This window comes from Artibeus jamaicensis, unplaced genomic scaffold, assembly GCF_021234435.1.
Source record: "Artibeus jamaicensis isolate MK-2021 breed Jamaican fruit bat unplaced genomic scaffold, CSHL_Jam_final contig_687, whole genome shotgun sequence".
Taxonomy (NCBI): domain Eukaryota; kingdom Metazoa; phylum Chordata; class Mammalia; order Chiroptera; family Phyllostomidae; genus Artibeus; species Artibeus jamaicensis.
The window spans coordinates 108,607-128,881 of record NW_026521925.1 but is presented as its reverse complement, the minus strand read 5'-3'; the positions used below and the strand labels follow the sequence as shown (position 1 = coordinate 128,881).

Genomic DNA, 20,275 nt, shown 5'->3' with positions numbered 1-20,275 from the left:
CCCTGCTGTTCCTCTCTTTGCTCCCTCCCGGAGACTCTGCTGTACCGCTGCTGTCTCCCTACTCTCTGGTTCCTCTGTGACCATGGAGATTTCTGGTCCCTTATTTTCATATATGCTGGGCAACTGCTGGCTTGCTGGCTTCTCCTCCGCCCACGGGTTTCTCTCCCTTGTGTACAAGGAACTGGAATCTGCTCCGTCCTACTCCGTTTCCATCTTGCCTCTCCTATTTTTTACTGTTTATACTATTACAATTGTTCTTGATTTTCTTCCCCTGTATCACTTCACCCAACACCACCCTCTCTCTTGCCTCTTTCAATTCCCATATGTTGTCTGTGTCCATGAGTCATGCATAAATGTTCTTTGTTTAATCTGTTCACATCTTTCATCCAGTCCCCAACCTCTCCTCTCACAAAATAGAAACAGAATCATAGATATATGGAAAGTACTAATTATTTTTTATTTAGTTTTTGATTGAGAAGCCTGAGGAAGTTATATATGTATTTGCTTTCACAGCAGGTTGAAACAAAGAACAACTAAAGGCATTCAGGTTCCTCTTAAACCTGTATCAAGATAGTACGCTCACATCAGAGCTGAGTAGAATATTGGTAACAATATTTTACCACAGAATATTCACAAGTTATATAAATATAAAGTATACTTTATTCTTAAGATACAAGCAATCACTAAATATCATCATACCAGGTGATCACTAAAGTTAAACATCAGGCAAATCAGAATAAATCATGCTTAAAAAGTTGAACAATATTGAAAGTCATCTTCATTAACAAGAGGGAGTAGGATGGCAGGATTTAGACTGAAGCATCATTTGACAATTATATGAAGAACAGTCAACAAATGTTTTATTAGTGATATAATACTAATAATGTAGATTACTAGTAATATAAGTGGTGGAGTTGTGCATTGAATTTTTTGAGTGTCATTGGGTTACATTAGTTAATATGACCTGAAGATATTATTTTACCACGAGATAATGAAAAAATTATAAAATGATAACGGGAAATCTGGCCACTGATTTGGAATATTAATACTTTGGAGAGGGATCAATTAATGATTCAATTTAGACTGTTTATTTTGTATCTTTACTGCTATACTACACAAGTAAAATTCTTAGTGTTATGAAAAATCATCAAGTAAAGTACATTCATTTGAAAAAATTCCAATGCTTAAATATTTCTCATATAAATAAACTGCACAAAACAAATATACAGCACAAACTACCCAACCATAAACTGATGTATGCATCATTTCTGAAACACATGCCAAATATGGAACAAAAAAAGGAAAAAGGACTCATGGACTTGGACAGCAGAGTAATAATTGCAGTGGGTGGGGGGGATTATAAAAGGACTAAATGGTAATGGGAAAAAACACAATGAAAATTAAAAAAAAAAAAGAAAACAAGTATAAAAGTGTACCTCTACAGTCATTGTGATGTTTTTAGCTCTAAGTAACAGAAAAATGTAACTTTGTAAAGTGCCAGATAGTAACTATCTTAGACTCTATGGGTCATAAGGTCTCGGCTAGAAGTACTAAACCTTGCTCTTACAGCATGAAAGAAGCTACAGGTAAGACAGAAATGAATGTTTTTTTGCATCCATGTTCTAATAAAACTTTATTAATGGGACACTGAAATTTGAATAACACACAATTTTCACATCACAAAATATTTATTATTTTTTCAATTATGTAGAAATAGTTTTTCAGCTAAACATGGGCATTGGGTCCATTCTGAACCATTCAAAGAAAAAATGTACAACCAAACCAAATGACAGCACAGCAATAATGTAGAGGGTAAATATTGGCAGCTGACCTTTTTTTCTGTTTTGCAGAACAATTCCAGAAATACAAATGATAATGATGATAACATCTAACATATAGCTCCCTTTGTGTATCAGACACTATTATAAGTGTGTTAAAACTAACTCACTTGTGCCTCAAAGAAATCCTAACATATTATTATCACTTATCCTAAACAAGGAAACTGAGGCATAGAAAGGTTGTATCATGTTCCATGATGGAATGAGTGTATACCATATTGCTTCTACCAGAAAAAAAAATAGCAGAGAACACTTAGGACTCCCCTGCAAAATACAGATGCAACAATTCTGCACTTTACTGAAACATCAGCAGTAAAACAAATAACATTTTTTTACATAGCATTATGTTTATTCTATAGACTATTTTCAGGTGTTTTCAAAATAAACTCAGGCTTTTCCTATAAATAAATGTGAAATAAATAAATTCCTTAATGTAAAATTTAGCTGATAGTTGAAAACTTTGCAAAAACATTTTTAACTTCTTTCTGAAAGATTAGTTCAACATACATATCCATTTAAAATGATAGAAAACAAGATAAAAGATGCATTATAATGAATAAAATATTGTATTAAGTACACATTATAGCCATGGCTGGTGTGGCTCAGTGGACTGAGTGCTGGCCTGCAAAGCAAGGGGTTGCTGGTTTGATTCTCAGTCAGGGTACATGCCTGGGTTGTAGGCCAGGTCCCCAGTTGGGGGTGCATGAGAGTCAACTACACATTGATGTTTCTCTCCCTCTTCCTCCCTCCCTTCCCCTCTAAAAATAAATAAAAAAAATATTTTAAAGTAAACAATAAATACACATTAGATTAACAATAGGAATCACTGCTGAAACTTAATATGTAATATCTTCATATGCATAAAAGTTACTGAACTAATGTTACATATTACCTATGTATAATTGTGGATGGACTCCACATGCACACCAAAAACCACAATCTGTATTCTGCAGCATAGTCACATACATGCAAAAGTTTTACATACTACCAGAGTCTCCATATATTAGCAATGTTACTAATCACTCAATTTATTTGTACTTTTCAAAAGTTTCACATATCTAAACATTTGCAGTTTTTTAAAAAAAACACCTTACAATCAGATCTCTGTAACATGACTTCTAGAATAACTATTTCCCTCAGTACAGATTCTCTTTGAATTTCCTTTTAAAAAGCTTTCACATACATAAAGGTTCTATCCCAGTAGCAATAATCTGACATTCACTGAAACATCATTTCTGATAAAGGCTTCTGTATCTGTTCCAGGCTTTACAGCTACCCTCTTTGAGTGTTCTAATGTGAGTCCAACTAGTGCAGAAAGACTTTTGAATGATCAGGGCACTGATAGGAGTTTCTCATTCATGTGAACTTTTGAATGTCTAGTCATAGCTGCCCTGGCAGAAAATTTCCTGTTATTCATTTTACCTACAGGATTTTTCTCCTGTGTGATTTCTATATTGTACAATAAAGTATGCCTTCTGAAAGTTTTCCTCATATTTTATCATTTTTAGTGTTTCTGCCATCTACACTGTCTGATATTTAGTAAAATCTGACATATGGTAAAAATTTTACCCTTATAGAGTTTCTCCGTGATGACAGATTGTGGCTAAATTTTTCCATATTGATGATATTCATAAGGTTTTTGTCTTATGGGAATTATCTAATTATTCTGAAGGATGCGTTCAGACAAAATTCCCCAATTCATACTACTTATAAACTCTTTCCCTCTGTGTGTGTGTCTTCTGATGTGCAGTGAGTTCTGATTTCTGGATAAAACTTTTCTTACACTCTTGACATTCATAGGGTTTCTCCCCTGTGTGCTTTCTCTGATGTATAATAAAATGTGACTTCTGAGAAAAGAATTTCCCACATTCCTTACATTCATAAGGTTTCTCTCCAGTGTGAGTTCTTTGATGTAACTTGAGGACTGAATTCACAGAGAAAGATTTACCACAATCATGACATTCATAGGGCTTCTCCCCTGTATGTTTTCTTTGATGTTTAGTAAGGTCTGATTTATAGTAAAAGTTTTTTCCACATTTATTACATTCAAAAGGTTTCTCTCCTGTGTGAGTTCGCTGATGTACTGTGAGGGCTGACTTCTGGTAGAAGCATTTTCCACATTCACTACATTCATAGGGTTTCTCTCCAGTGTGAGTTCTCTGATGAGTTTTAAGATGTGAATTTCTAGAAAAGAATTTCCCACATTCCTTACATTTATAGGGTTTTTCCCCTGTATGTGTTCTTTTATGTACTGTAAGGTGTGATTTCTGAGAAAATGATTTCCCACATTCCTTACATTCATAGGGTTTTTCTCCTGTGTGTGTTTTCTGATGTACCATTAGGTATGCCTTAACATAGAAAAACTTCCCACATTCAGTACATTCATAGGGCTTCTCTCCTGTGTGTGTTTTCTGATGTTCTATGAGGTGTGGCTTCTGGTAGAAAGACTTCTCACACTGATTACATTCATAGGGTTTCTCCCCTGCATGAGTCCTCAAATGTCTACTGAGAGATGACAGGTAGTAGAAAGTTTTCTTACATTCTTTACATTCATAGGTTTTCTCTCTGGTGTAAGTTTTCTCATGTCTTGAGAAGTCTCTACTCCTAGAGACAGATTTCCCACACTCACTGGGTTTATCCTTTGAATGGGTATGCTGATGTACTATTAGGGCAGACTTCTGGCAGTAGAACTTCCCACATTCATTGCATGTATAGATTTTTGCTCTGCTGTAAATTTTCTGATTTGTGAGTTCTCCAGTCCTACAGAAAAATTTCCAAATTCATTAATGAATAAGATTTTTTTTGTCCGCTGTATTTTCCAAAGAACTCTAAGAGTGGTGGGCAGTTAGAAAGACATGAGGAGAGCAAGGATGATGGGCCAGTTACAGAAGTTACCAGGACAGAAAGCCCTAGGTATCTAGCAACTGGCAAAGCTGGGAAAACAAGGACCTCACTCCCAGGGTTACCTTTTCTCCCATACCATATCACTGGTCATGAAGTTTAGATTTCCTGGTATTTCATATCACTGGTCATGTGGCTCTGACCCTCCCCTTGCCTTCCCTCCTTTGGCATATTGCTGGTCATGTGGTGCACCCCCTTGAAGGAGGAACTATGGGCCAAAGAATGGCCTCATGAAAATCACATAGGGACCTTGTATAACCACTCCCTTAAGCATTAATCCCCGGTAATAACACCTAGATCTCAGTAGTGTTTCAGCTCCAGGCCAAGAAAGGCAGCAAAACCACATAAGTGATGCCATGGCTTACATCAGGACTAGATAGATGTATTTACTAATGACTTCCTGCCCTGATGTGACCAAATCAGTGGAGACTACAACCCTGAGGGGACACACATAGAAGGCTGATGAATATTCTATTGGAATCCTCCTCTGTGACCTCCAGAAAAATACCCTCGAGATGAAGTACCTAGCTAGGCTCTAAGGAACACGCCTGTGCCTTTTTCCTACACCTCTTATTTTCTCCAAGTGCATTACCTTTACCTTCTTCTCTCCCAAACCCCAAATACCCCTCTTTTGCCTCTGTAGCTTGTGTCCTGACCCGATTCCTCTTAGGGCTCACTTCTGCTGTCTCTGTGACTTTCTAAATAAACATTCTTTTTAGTTTGAGTTGTGTCTCTAAATTCTTTCTCAGCCATAACTCAACAACTGAGATTGCTGAACAAAGGTCCAATCTGATTTCACTAGTTTAACACCTGGTGCCATTCTCACCGCCAACATAAGAACTAATTTCTACAGATTTTCCCATATTCATTAGATATATAGGGTTTCTCCACACAAGTGTTCTCTGATGTACATTGTGGTTTAACATTTGGTAGAAAGAACCTTCACTTGCATTATATTCACAGAGTCTCTCACTCAACTGCCCAAACTACACTTTGTATAAAGAAATCTCCCTTATTGTACAACTCTTAGGACTCAGAAGACTGCTTCAATATTTGAATCTCCTGATCCATTATGATAAAGGGCTTTCCCATTTGCATTATTTTGTTTGGAATTTGACCATTGCTAACTTGTTTACATTTAGTATTAACTAGTACTCTCCCAATTCTAGTACTCTCATGAAGACTCTTTCTTACACAGCTTCTAATCTTAAAATTAAATTTTGAACTTGCCTTGAATTCTCAGCTTGGTTTTCTTGGTATCTTGCTCCTCGATCACTAATATTCCATAGGTCTACAAAGGAATACAAATTTATTACTATATAAATCTTAATACATTATCATGGTTCTAGGATTGCATTGATTCTTAGGCTTCAGGTCAATGTCCACAAATTAAGGTATTTATTCTCAAATATAAATTTCCTTTACTTCATTGGTATAGAAAAAAACACTAAAAATTGTTATAGCAGAAAGGGGAATGAATGTGGTTCTAAACCCAAGTGCCTCTGATACTTTCCAAATATGACCTAAAAAACTTGGAGGAGAGAGTTAAGACAAAAAAAAAAAAAAAAGAACTGGGAGCAGAAAACAAAAAAATATTTAAAGCGTTGCTGAACAGGAATGTGAGATTCATAGAAAATGCTGCGAGCCTAAAGGACAATGAATAGCAAGTAGAATGATAAAAATTAGTGGACAACTATGTTCACTTGAAATACCAGGGCAAAGATTAAATTGGATTAAGGAGCTAAAATGTTAAAATTATAGGTCTTTATCTGCTCACACTTAATTTATTGTGTTAGGATTCCTAGTAATTAGCAAAGTACGAACTTCTACTTTATTTCCTCTTTACTCATACACAACAATCTAGTTGTCAATACTAAAATGACTTTCAGATCATCAATTTCCTCATGTTTAAAGGAACAGCCCGACAGTTTAGGCTTTCACTCTACATTTAATTGGCTTAATTTTAATTGGGACAAAGGACCCAGGAACATATACGTCCATAAAGAAAGAGTTTTAAAAAGCATGGTGTAAGTAATCTATATAACATGATGAATTTCCCAGTTATAGCACCTGAGATAGTCAATCCTGACTACCAAATACTGCATCTCCAAAGCAATGTTACCAATGACTCAACAATAGTCTTATTCTAGTTTTATATATTGGCTCACAAATCTCTGCTTCAATTTACTACATGGTCTTTAAAGACTAATTATTCAACATCATTCTAGAACCTTTACTGACCTTTATATATATTCATGTTTAAATGCTTATAAGAAAGTCAGTGGGTGTAAAAGACAGAAAACTGTACTTGAACAATAATTAAATTTAAAAAAAAGTCAAAGATGATAATCAGAGGCTTGGGGTTGAAAGATCATGGCACTTTTAGGGGAAACAAAAAAGTTATTTGATAGGGACTTATGCAAGGTTAACTTCAATACACATGAAATGATTCGATTTATGAAAGACACCTAAGAGATCAATGAGGTAATGATTAGCATGTGTTTGGGCCACAAGAAGAAGTGAGATGCAGTAGGTAAGAAAGGGCCAGATTAGTTCCTGACAGAAAATTAACTGTGCTTTGTAATAGTGAGTTAGTATAAGTTTTCAATATTACAGAACTCCTACTAGAATTTAATTAAAAATTAGTTTTTGACCCTGAGAAAGAAGAAATTTAGATCATTGGAACTATTCTATAAAATGGTAAAATATGGTATCAGAATACAAATAAGATAAAAATACTTGGAGATGTCAATTTTAGGAGTTCTCAGCCTAGAAAATAAAACTTTGATCTAGAATAGGTATGTAAACCATTGCAGAACTTACTATAAAGGGCAGAAGATATAAAGTGTCTGTCTCTTGTTAACAAATATCTCGTGAACAATCAATATATACCAGGCATTGTTTCTGCATGTGAGTGTACAAGTCAGAAAATACCTGAAAAGCATTTAAGGAAGCAAAGTGAGATTACTTTTTCATTTGTTTTATTTTTTTTATCTTAGTGTTATTTTAGGAAGGATAATGACTACTTTGTGTACAAGACAAACACCATCCAGAAGAAAGTGTCAACTCTGAAATAATAAAATTGACGAATGGCATAATTGTGATAGGGTGCAGCCAGGAAGATCCCCCACAGAGGGATTTATAATAGGGTCCAGAACTCAGGATGCCCAGGAAATATTAAAAATGTAGGATGTCCTCACCTCCACAAGTCTGAACTGGGGGATAGAACACATGGAGCAGGGACCTTGAGAGTTGTTCTGCATAGCAACAGTTTTGCAGCCAACCTCAGGCATGGTCATTTAACATATCCATGATGTTTATCTTGTTTCATGGATATATTAAATGCCTGTGGCTATGCTTTGAGCCAGAGAGATGGGAGTGACTTCCATCTCATGACATAACTGGGGGGCAACTCCCCCTGGTTACAGTGCCTGTGTGAGAGCTTGGGGATGATTGGCTCCATGCCACAGGGCCATGCCTGCCCGGACTACTATGGCAGCACAGTAAAGCTGGAGAATATGGGAATTCTGGCAGGTGTAGCTGAGTGGGAGGAGTCAGAAATGGGGGTGCAGAGGAAGATTGGTGCTGAGATTTAAACTAGGCATGGCAGCCATGGGAGGGGGTACTGACACAGCTTTGGTGATAGAAGGGGAACCACATGGCTTTGGGTGCTCCCTCTGCCACACAGTTTAGGTAGCTGGAAAGCAAGATGTAGCAGTGATGCAGAGCTCTCTCTTAGCAATTTGGAAGAATGCAGGAGAGACTCAGAGGGAAAGAAAGGGGTGAAAGGATTTTTGCTGGTGGAACAGGAGAAGGTGCCATGCGGGTTTGGATTAAAAGCTGGAGGTCATGGAGGTGACATGGCTGATGGTGCTAGGAACCAAGGAAGGCCTGCCAGCTGAGCACAGATTACTAGGAACAACTGGAGCTATGTGAGCCTCAGACTTCTATTTCTTTTCCTGAGATACAGTACCCCAGACTGGGCAAAGAGTGGAAGGAAGGACTGGGTGTGTTTATGGGTGTTTAAGGGACTTTGGGATTTTAATGAAGACATTAAGTCACTACTCTTAAATCTGTATAACTTTTGAATAAATAATTCCTTTCCTTTTCACCAATCTCTGATATTGAGCGCTATAATTCCCTGGCAGTGGGCAAGGTGAACCTAGCACAGGGGGACCCTGGAAAGAAGAAGGGATCCATTCGGTAATAGTGTTTTGCCTCCCCTGGTCCTTTCTGTAATATAATGACTTATAATCTAATTTCAGAGTTTAAAGAGTGAATAGGAAGTTAAACTAGTACAGAAAGTAATAAAAACATTTTGTTATTAATAAAAGAAGGAAAATGGCATTTGAAAAAATGTATAAGTCAGACTTATAAATACTTTAGGATGATAGTTGCATACTTTGATGGTAGAGACTAACTGGAAATTCTAGAAAAAAAGACAAAATAAAAGTTTAAGTCAAGGCTGGTATATAAGAGAGATAAACCTATAAAAATATTGAGCATGGGGGAATTCCAGTGGAAAGCATGGAAATTGGAGGTGTAATTTATGTTGCTTACATATGCGTATCAAGTGTCCTCATCCATTTCCAGACATGTAAGGCATTTAAAAAAAGACTCCTGAAAAATATTTCAAAAGGCAAATGGCACCAACTACCTCAATACTAATAACAAGGGCTATACTTTTTCACTTACCAGGGTAATTCTGATGTGGAAATTCTACTTCTAATATCCATGGCTCCTTTCCTTGCTTCAACTTGAAAAGTGCATTTGGCTTATTCACACAATAACCTATTAATGGAAATAAGGAAAATAAAAATTGCTTGGAATTTTTATTGCTTGGAATAGGGCCTCTGAAAGACAAAAAGTACAGTTTGCAGAGCAGAACAATGAAGATCCCATTAGGCTTAGCAAATTTAGATTCTTAAATTGGGAGGGTGGAGACACATTTTTTCTGATACTTAAAATGGATTAATCAATTTTGACCCCTGAAACAAAACAAATATTCAAACTTACATGTTTCACAACTGGGGAAGAAAATTGAAACTACTGGGAGTTACAGAGAGGGGAGTTTCTCTCACCCACTGAGACTAGGTGACCATAGTTCTCTTGCATCACTTCCCTGTACAGAGTCCTCTGAGCAGCGTCCAGTAATTGCCACTCCTCCTGGGTGAATTCCACAATAACATCCTTGAATGTTACTGGTCCCTGTAACAACATATTTCAGTTCAAACTGAAGTAATCAGAATAGAGTACCATTTATAGAGTACCATTGAAGAGATATGTATAAACTAGGTCTTACTGAACCAACTATTGAATTTATTCTGGAAAGTTAAGATACAGTGCTACTCTGTACCCTGCTTTATATATAGATAAAATATTTATTCAGTATATATTTACTAAGATATCACTCAGTGTCTGGATTTCTGCTGGAGATACAAAGATAAATGAAAACAACTATTATCAAGAAGCTTACATTCTGGACAGGGATGTAAATTCTTAAATGTAGTACACATAGCAGGTGCTATGACAGAAGTAAGTATAAGATATAAGATGTTCATAAATGGGGCAGATGTTTTGCATTTTGTATTAAGTTAAATTTTATTAGGTGGTCAAACTTACTATGCAAACTTCAGGAATTAAGGAAACAAATGACAAAGGCATCAAAAATGCTTTTACAAAACTACAAATAAGACAGTATAATATGAGAACATGGTATAGAACCAAATGAGTATGTGATAATCAAGTCAGGTTACAAAAGATGGAGTAACTCTGAATTTGTCATTTTGGATATTAAAATATATTTTGCATACATAATAAATGTAAAGAATATATCATATATTTACATCTATAAGTCTTTTATTAAAAATTGACAAGTTTTTATTTATATGAAAGAAAAATATGAATCAATATTCTATTTCACACTATGTGGACTATTTTATACATCTTTGAGATGTTCACCCTTTCACTGTATAGATGCAAATACAGATAATGGGGAGTCACTGAAGAGACAGATGTAAGCACTAGAGTTATAAAAGGAGATTAATAGTTTAGAAGAAAACTAAAATAGAATGGAACATCAGAGAATTGCTAGATTTACAGAAATATAAACAAACATTTACATCAAAGTAGCAGCAGTGGGGGAAAGAAACATAATACAACTTTTTAATTGAAAATCAATAACTACTGGAAGAAAGGGGAAGGGTAATTCACATTGTCTCTGTATGATTTGTTAATGGCTAAAAAGTTATATTGCTAATTATTTTCATTCTTACATTTTGGTTGATAGAGTTGTTTAAAACTATAAAACTTCCTCTTATAATTGCTAGAATCTGAAATGTAGTATTTCCAATTGAAGAATATATTGGCTAGATATAAATTGTAGTTTCATAATTTTTTTCTTGAAAACACAGTTCTACTATTGTTTTATTTATTTCTATGTTGCTAACAACTATGGCACCAACTGTATCTTCTTTCTTTCTTTCTTCCTTTCTTTCCTCTTTCAGATTTTATTTATTTATCTTTAGAGCGGAAGGGAAGGAGAGGGAGAGAAATATCAATGTATGGTTGCCTCTCATGCATCCCCTGCTGCGAACTGGCCTGCAACCCAGGCATGTGCTCTGACTGGGAATCAAACTTCGATCGTTTGATTCACAGGCCTGCCCTCAATCCACTGAGCTATGCCAGCCAGGGCTATTTTCTTTTTTTTTAAAGATTTTATTTATTTATTTTTAGACAGAATGACAGGGAGGAAGAAAGAGAGGGAGAGAAACATCAATGTGTGGCTTGCTTTTGCATGCCCTCCACTGGGACCTGTCCCACACCCAGTCAAGTACCCTGACTGGGAATGGAACTGGTGACACTTTGGTTTGCAGGCTGGTGCTCAATCCACTGAGCCACACCAGCCAGGGCTCAATTTTATTTTCTTTCCTTGACAAGTGACATAGACCTTTTCTCTTGAAACCCAGAGGACTTTTTTCTCTTTACTGTTTTTACATTTTTAAATTTTATTTTAATTGTTGTTCATGTACAGTTTTCTGTCTTTTACTCCCATCCCAGCCCATCCCCCAGTGCTCCCCACCTCCCTCCCATTTCCACCCACCTTAGTTTTTGTCCATGTGTCCTTTATAGTTGTTCCTGTAAACCCTTCCCCCTTTCCCCTAAAATTCCCTCCCCTATCCCCTCTGGTCACTGTCCACCTGTTCTCTATTTCAGTGTCTTTAGTTATATTTTGCTTGCTTGTTTGTTTTGTTATTTAGGTTCCTGTTAAAGTTTAGATCATATGGTATTTGTCTTTCGACACCTGGCCTATTTCACTCAGCATAATGCTTTCCAGTTCCACCCATGTTGTTGCAAAGGGTAGTAGCTCCTTCTTTCTCTCTGCTGCATAGAATTCCATTGTGTAAATGTACCATAGTTTTTTAAATTTATTTTTTATTTTTTAATTTTATTTAGTTATTTTTCAAGTACAGTTTTTTGTCTATTTCTCCCATACAACCCCCCCAGCCCCGTGCTCTCCATCTCCCTCCCATTTCCACCCCCCTTAGTTCTCATCCCTGTGTCCTTCCTATTTGTTCCTCCAAATCCCTCCCCTTTTTTCCCCTTAAATTCCCTTCCCTCTCCCCTCTGGTCACTGTCCCCTTGTTCTCTATTTCAGTGTCTTTGTTTTTATTCTGCTTGCTTGTTTGTTTTGTTATTTAGGTTCCTGTTAAAGGTTAGATCATATGGTATTTGTCTTTCGACTGCTGGCCTATTTCACTCAGCATAATGCTTTCCAGTTCCACCCATGTTGTTGCAAAGGGTAGTAGCTCCTTCTTTCTCTCTGCTGCATAGAGTTGCATTGTGTATATGTACCACAGTTTTTTGATCCATTCATTTACTGATGGGCACCTAGGTTGCTTCCAAACTCTTGGCTATTGTAAGTTGTGCTACTATGAACACTGGGATGCATAGGTTCTTTTGGATTGGTGTTTTAGGGTTCTTAGGATATAATCCTAGCAGTGGAATTGGTGGGTCAAAAGGCAGATCCATTTTTAGTTTTCTGAGAAAATTCCATACTGTTTTCCACAGTGGTTGTACCAGTCTGCAATACCACCAACAATGGATTAGGGTCCCCTTTTCTCCACACCCTCTCCAACACTTATTGTTTGTTGCTTTGTTTATCATGGCCATTCTGACCAGTGTAAAGTGGTATCTCATTGTGGTTTTAATTTGCATCTCTGTGATAGCTAGCAATACTGAGCATCTTTTGAATACATCCAGTTTATTGGAATCTCTCTTGGTGTTTACCATTCTGGGTCAACTCTCTGGAACAAAGACAGCATTTTCAGTATGTACACTCAGTTTTTCTTTTCTTTATACAAAGTTTCCTTGAATCATATTTTTAAATATTAGTTCTCTTCACTATTTAATATTTGTGTTATTTAGAGATTCTGCTTTGTCTGTCATCATTTCTATTATTCCTCATCCTTGTTAATTCTTGTCACCACCCCCACTATACTATCTTTCCATTTCTATCTTGTATGATGTTTATTGTACTTTCATCCATATTGTGTCTCATTTACATGAACTATAATGTAATCTTTTAAAAAGATTATTTTTAGATCTATTTATTTTTAGAGGGGAAGAGTGAGAGAAACATCAATGTGTAGTTGCCTCTCATTTGCCACCTACCGGGGACCTGGCCTGTAACCCAGGCAATGTGTTCTGACTGGTAATCCAACCAATGACCCTTTGGTTTGCAGACCAGCATTCAATCCACTGAGGCACTCCAGCCAGGGCTATAATTTAATCTTTTTATCTGAGATAAATTTCTGTTTTGCTATTTTTTCCTGAGTTAACATGCCTATATTTCATACTTACTTGTTTTCCCATTTCTCTTGTGAATCTTCAGTCTCTGGTTTTTAAGGTTCTTTTCTATTTGAAATTACTTAATATTGGTGAGTAGTGTTTTCCACTACTTTGTGTTTGTCTGGGGAAAAAGTATTTATATTAATTGAAAGTGTTAATTCAAGAGAGAAGTTGTCAGCAAAGTAGGTGGAAGCTGAGCCCACTTGCTTGTGTACCCAACTGAGACACTTAGCTGATCTTCTGAAAAACAAAGTGAACAGCCTACAGAATCTTAGCTGATATGAAGTTTGGAAGCCAAAATGTGCAGAGGACAGTTCAAAATGGATGATAAGGAGGTTTTATAGGACAGGGAAAGTCCCTGGGCCTGATGCCAAAAACCATAGCTGCCACAGATACAACATCGAGGACGGCCAGGTCAGTGATGGCAGTCTAGTGACTCCCTGCCCTCTGAGGGTAGGGAAACAACAGACCTGCCCCAGGAGAGACTTGAATGCAAAAAGTCACCAGAGAAAAAGAGGTAGCACACATGCACACAGGTGGTGGCCAACTGGGAGAGTGCCAGAGAGTGTGGGGGATCCTGGTAGCACCTGGAGCTTAGAGAAGAGGTGGGCCGCCACAGGCTGTGACTGAGATGGACTCTTGAATTGCTAGAGTGGGGATATCATACCCATTTTTACCGAAGGCCACATCAGCCTCGCAGTTACTTCAAAGGGCCAAATGTAATTTTAGGACTGCATAAGTGTAATTACTCCTTAACTAGGGGCAAGGAGCTTGGTGCTGCCACTGGGTAGAAACATGGTGCAGGGCCATATAGGACAACGTAGAGGGCCGGATTCAGCCACTGGGCCTTGTGTTTGCCACCTGTGTGCTAGAGGTTTGGAGTATGTTGGAAAGCCAGGCAGTGGTTCTGGGTGGCAGTGGCACCCACAGAGATTTTTTTCAAAAGGGGAACTGAGGCATGCTGGGCAGGGACGTTGTGCATGTAGCTGCCCAGGCAGCAAGGAGGGAAGACTGTGGGTACAATTTGACCCCACAGCACACCTCATGGATTGATCAAAAGGGTGCAAAACAAGGTGGTTTACTGGCACCAGCCCCATGTAACTGCACAGAGAGGGGAGTGTGGGCCTCAGGGTGCTGGGAGGACAGTGGGCTGGAAACCGGGCAAATGTGATTATGTAGCCCAGACAGAGCCCCCTTCCTCGGCAGAAACAAGGGAAAAGGAAAACTGAGCCCAACACCCCATGACCTCCAGGAGCCTGGAAGAACTGCAAAGGCTTAACAACCAACATGGGGCTTTTTTTTTAAGGGTAAAATAGTAAGACCTGGAGCTGAGAGAAAACCAGGAACAGATCTAGAAAGAAGTCCGAGCGAGGGTTATTTAACATCAACAACTAAAACAAACTTCACATTGTTCTTTGTAAGAACTTGAGTGTCTTTTAAATTTTTCTTCTTTTCATTTTTAATTTAGTTTTTGTTTTTTGTCTGTTTTTTTGTTTTGTTTTTGCTCCCTTCATACTGCATTTAAAATTTTCTTCTTTCACTTCACTCATATTCCAAATAATTCACTACTCTTGGTCTTTTTTCTTCATTCTTTTTATTCAGATTATATATTTCTCATCATACAATTGTTACTCCAAATTCCACACAACAACCTTCTCAGGTCTTAATCCATTTCACCATCTTCCTGAGCTTTATTACTATTGTTGTAAACTTTATTTTCTCTCACACTATGCCCTATTCCTATCCCTAACCTTCACTATTTCTCCTCCATTTAACCTTGCATAAGTGCTCTTCTTAAGTCAGCTTACATTTTTATCCTCTTACAAGAATACTATTTCCTTTCCACATTTTATAATTAGTAGCTAGTTGGGCAAAATACCACAGTTATTGCTGTACTTCTTCAAAGGAACTTCCACTTGTTTGTGCTTCAAATCACATAGAATACTTTCCCCACTCTCACTCCATTTCACCTTCCCCTGTCCCTTACCAGTTGAGTGAGGATTTGTATTTCATTGTTTTTCCCTCTCTCAATGTAGGTTTTACTTTTTACTCTTATGAGCTTGCTCCCCCACCCTTTCAAAATCATTTTTTGTTACTGTAGACATCTCATATTCATTTTTCTTTTTTGTATAACATTCTTACTTGAGTTTCAACTTATTAAACTTCAAACATCTGTCATTGCTATGGACCCTGCTGTGCTTTTTCTGTAATTTTGCTCCTGTTGGTCCAATACTTTGTCAATTACACTTCAGACCTCATAGTATACTCCCCCCCCTTTTTTTTTTTTACCACATTGTTCCCATTGCACTTCTGTGTTTTACTTATGATTTAAATTTTCTTCTCTTCTTTTCTTCACCTTGGTTCTATCCTTACTCTTATCAATTCTCCCACCTCTTCCCACTCAAAAATATCCCCCTTTCAGTCATTGTTGGGAACTGCTCTGCCAGGTTTCAGGAATTGTAAGCCATCTCCCATAGCTAAGGCTGAGTGAGCGACCTCCAGAATGGGAGCCACAAAGGAGACAAGCTTGTCTCTAGTAGCAAATGCTGCCTCTGCTTACTTCACTGCACCCAAAGCATGGTCGGTAGTCAGAGACGGGTAAGACCTCCCAGCGGGGTCAACCAAACCCAGACACAATAACTTGGGAGGCCATCATGGAAGGACTCAGGGGGCTGTGACCCTCGCCCCCTGGCTACTCTGACATAGTCCAGTCCCCATGTCCTCTGGGAGAAGCACTTCCTGGCTCTAGTCCACTAAAGTGTGAAAACCTATAATAGGAAAGGTGGTGCAGCTTTTATGAGCTACCAGTGGGGTCCGGGGTAATCTGGCAAGAGAAAGAATTCCTAACAATCCTGTGAAACCTGCTTTGCTAAGAATGCTTTTAGTTAATTTTTAAAAAATTTTTCACAGTTTTATAGCCTTTTAGTTGACAGACCCTGATTTAGAAGAAGCCCTAATAGTTCTTTGTGTACTATCTACTGTTTACTGTCTAACAATGATTAATAGGTTGTACCTGAATTCTTGTGCAAAAAAACCCAAACAAACAATAAAAGCCTGTCTAGGCAAGGGTTAGTGGCGCTTTCCCCTAGAGAATGGCCTGCCCCTTTTCTCCACAGGACTCGGTAGCCCATGTGAATTTGTCTTAATCATCCATAACTCTGTGGGCACTGCTGGTCAGTGCATGTGTCAAGTCATCTCATATTCCCTTTGTCATATCTTATAATATTCATAATCTCTCTTCACTGTTATTAACCTTTACTCAACTGAGGTTCAGATTGCTGATTTGGTGGGGGGGTTCTTTTTGCTAGGGTCGGTGTGGTTCTCTGGTAATACTGCTTTGTTGAACAACACATGTACAAGAGCATACAAGACAAAGTGGGAGTTTTGACTACCAGTAAGCCTGCTGGAGGGGAAAATCTATCAGCAAAGGAGCCACCAACAAGTAAAACCCAAGTACAAGAAGAGAGCCCACACAAACAGAAGAATGGGAAACCCTAAAGGATTCAGATGAGGGTATCAAAAAGATAATACCACTGAGTCCCACAGAACTCCTATCACAAAAGTACACCCACTGAAGACAGTCAGGCAAAGCAGAGAACCCTGAAAAGCAGAAAAAAGACAAAAAGATTGACTGAAAATGGGAAGACAAAGAAAGACACCCCAGTTGAAAGAAATGAAAGATTCCCCAGTAAAAAATGTAAATGAAACTGAGAGAAGCAATAAATCTGACACAGAATTTTTTTAAAAAAAGGTCATAGGGATGTTCAAGGAATTCAGTGACAACTACAAGAAACAGTGGGAATCAGAACAGCATGAAAAAAGAAATAGAAGCTATAAATATTTGAACAGCAATAGAATTTAAAAGTTTTTTTAAAGAAACTATAAACAAGAACCAGGAAGAAATGAAGAATAAAATATCTGAAATAAAAAAAAATACACAAGCAAGCTGGATGAAACAGAGGACCAAATTAGTGAGTTGCAAGACAAGAGAGAAAAAAATACCTAGCTGGAGCAGCAGCATTAAAAAAGAGTCAAAAAGCATGAGGATAGCTTAAGGGAACTGCAGAACAACATGAAACATAACAACATTTGGATTATAGGAATACTAGAAGGAGAAGAAAAGGAGCAAGGGATAGAAATGCTGTTAGAAAAACAAAGACAGAAAATTTCCTGAACCTGGAGAGGGGAAAAACCATGCAAGTTCAGGAAGCACGGTGGGTCCCATTCAAGCTGAACCCAGAGAGGCCTATTCCAAGACATATCATAATTAAAATGCCAAATTTTAAAGACTATGAGAATATCTTAAAAACATAAAGGGAAAAACAAGAAGTAACATACAAGGGAGCTCCGATAAGACTAGCAGGTGATTTCTCAACAGAAACACTATAAGCCAGAGGGAATGGCAAAAAATATTCCAAGTAATGAAAAGCAAAGGCTTGTAACCAGCAAGACTCTCAATTATACTGGAAATTATACTCTCAATTATACTCTCCTACAAAAAATGAACTGAAGATGGATAAAATATTTAAATATAAGAAGCAACACCATAAAATTCCTAGAGTGAAACATAGGCAGGAAAATACCAGATATCCCATGCAGCAATGTTTTCACTGATACATCGTGTAGGGCAAGGGATATAAAGAAAAGAATAAACAAATGGGCCTACATCAAACTAAAAAGCTTCTGAATGGGTATAGAAAGCATCAACAAAATGGAAAGGGAACCAACTGTATGGGACAAAATTATTTGCCAATGATACCTTGGAAAAGGGTTTGATCTCCAAAATATATAAAGAACTCACATGACTCCACACCAGAAAGACAAACAATCCAATTAATAAATGGGCAAAGGACCTGAACAGACATTTCTCCAAGGATAACATACAGAAAGTCCAGAGACTTATGAAAGGATGCTCAACATCACTAGCCATTAACAATATACAAATTCCCTTTCTAAAAATAAATAAACTCTTTTTAAAAAAGATCTCCCTTAAAAAAAACTGTGGTTCATTTACACAATGGAATATTACATATCAGAAAGAAAGAAGCAACTCCTACCCTTCACAGCAGCATGGATGGAACTACACAGCACTATGCTAAGTGATAAGCCAGGAAGAAAGGACAGATACCATATGATTTCACCTGTAAGTGGAACCTACTCAATAAAACAAACAAATGAGCAAAATAGTACCAGAGACTTGGAAATAAATAGCAAGCTGACAGTGACCAGAGTGGACAGAAAAGGGAATAATAAGGGAAATAAGGGGAAAGGGCAAACAAAGGACATGAATAGAAGACACATGGGCATGGACAGTGAAGGAGGTATTGACTGTGCCTGTGGCAATGGACAGTGTAGAGATGAGAAATGGGGATAAAGGCAGCATAACTGTAACTGAACAACAAAAAATAAGAAAAAGCAACACATAACAAAGTTGGTTTTCTGAAAAATAATGAAAATTGATAAAGTTACACCTAGACTGAGCAAAACCCTATGAAACAGATGTTAATATCAGGTATGAAAGGGGGACAATTCCTACAGACATTACAAACACTAAAAGGATAATAGGCAATAAAATGAACTGTTCTACACCTATAAATTTGAAAATGTAGGTAAAATGGACCAATTCCTTTAAAGAAATATACTATCAAAGCTAACTCAGGAAGAAATACTTAAGCTTAATGGTTCTATAACTATTAATGAGACTCAATTTATAGTTAAAACTTTTCAACATGAGTGATATCATAAGAAATAGTGAAGTAGGACTTTTCTAGAATTTTTCCCTCCTCTGAGGCAGTAATAGGAAAAACAGAGAATCAACTTTTCTGGAACTCTAGGAGTTAATGAAAAACTTATAGAAATGAATGAAGTGTCTATGGCCATACCACCCTGAACGCGCCCGATCTCATCTGATCTCGGAAGCTAAGCAGGGTCGGGCCTGGTTAGTACTTGGATGGGAGAAATCAATGAAGTACTTAAAAAAGAGGCTCCTAAGTTTGAAAAAAAGTATCATATCATTTGTGCTTACACTCCTACTACCATTCCTCTCAACCCAGTTCAGCAGGTTCAATAAGGAAAAGACCCATATTCGTGGTGGTTTGCTGTCCCAGGGCAGAATCATAGAGACCTTTTTCTGAAAAGACTGCTTTGTATTTTTATTTGTCTGGTGGTTTCCTGATAGGCAAATGTAGAAGTTTGCCTTTGTTCTGCCCTTCTAGTGCTGGACTGGCTTCCTGGGTGGGGCTCAATTAAAATCATTTAAGGGTATATACTATACATGGCCATGGAGTCAAGGAACATTGATGGGCAAGCAGCAGACACTCCAACTCCAAATATCTGGGAGTGAGGAAGATGAAAAGGAAAATACAAGGGACAGAAAAGGTGTTAAAGGAACATGGAGTATAAATCTAAAAATTCAGGGAGCAATATGCATGCCAAGGACTGAATACATACTCAGAAAACACCTGAGAAGTCAGTAGGCTGGCACCTCTGGATAATTTTAGGACTCTTGAAAAGCAAGAGGTAAAGTAAAATGTAAATGTACATTTCCTAGCTAAGTATAGAAGAAGTAAGTGCCCCAGCTCAGAGCTAGTATTTAAAAACAAAGTGAATACTTCATTTTTCTGTTTTGAATATTTTATCAAACTTGTTCCAAAAGTTTAAGGAAATCTCTGTTATATCACTGACCA

At 37.4% G+C, this 20,275-nt stretch overlaps 1 protein-coding gene across 5 annotated transcripts in view; it reads right to left on the bottom strand.

Moving 5' to 3' along the window:
- Window positions 1–436: 436 nt before the first annotated feature.
- The window catches only part of ZNF25 (zinc finger protein 25), a 62,375-nt gene continuing 42,536 nt past the window's right edge, over window positions 437–20,275 (bottom strand). For 3 of the 5 annotated variants that reach the window (XM_037158316.2, XM_037158317.2, XM_037158318.2), the window contains 4 exons: window positions 9,821–9,947; window positions 9,435–9,530; window positions 5,970–6,030; window positions 437–4,598 (listed from right to left, as the gene is read on the bottom strand). In XM_037158316.2, coding sequence (XP_037014211.2) covers window positions 3,542–4,598; window positions 5,970–6,030; window positions 9,435–9,530; window positions 9,821–9,947 — 1,341 coding nt within the window. In that variant the 3' untranslated portion in view covers window positions 437–3,541. Of the gene's footprint in view, window positions 4,599–5,969; window positions 6,031–9,434; window positions 9,533–9,820; window positions 9,948–13,601; window positions 13,711–20,275 lie in introns of all 5 variants that reach the window. The other 2 variants (XM_053671436.1, XM_053671437.1) reach the window with 2 other exon arrangements.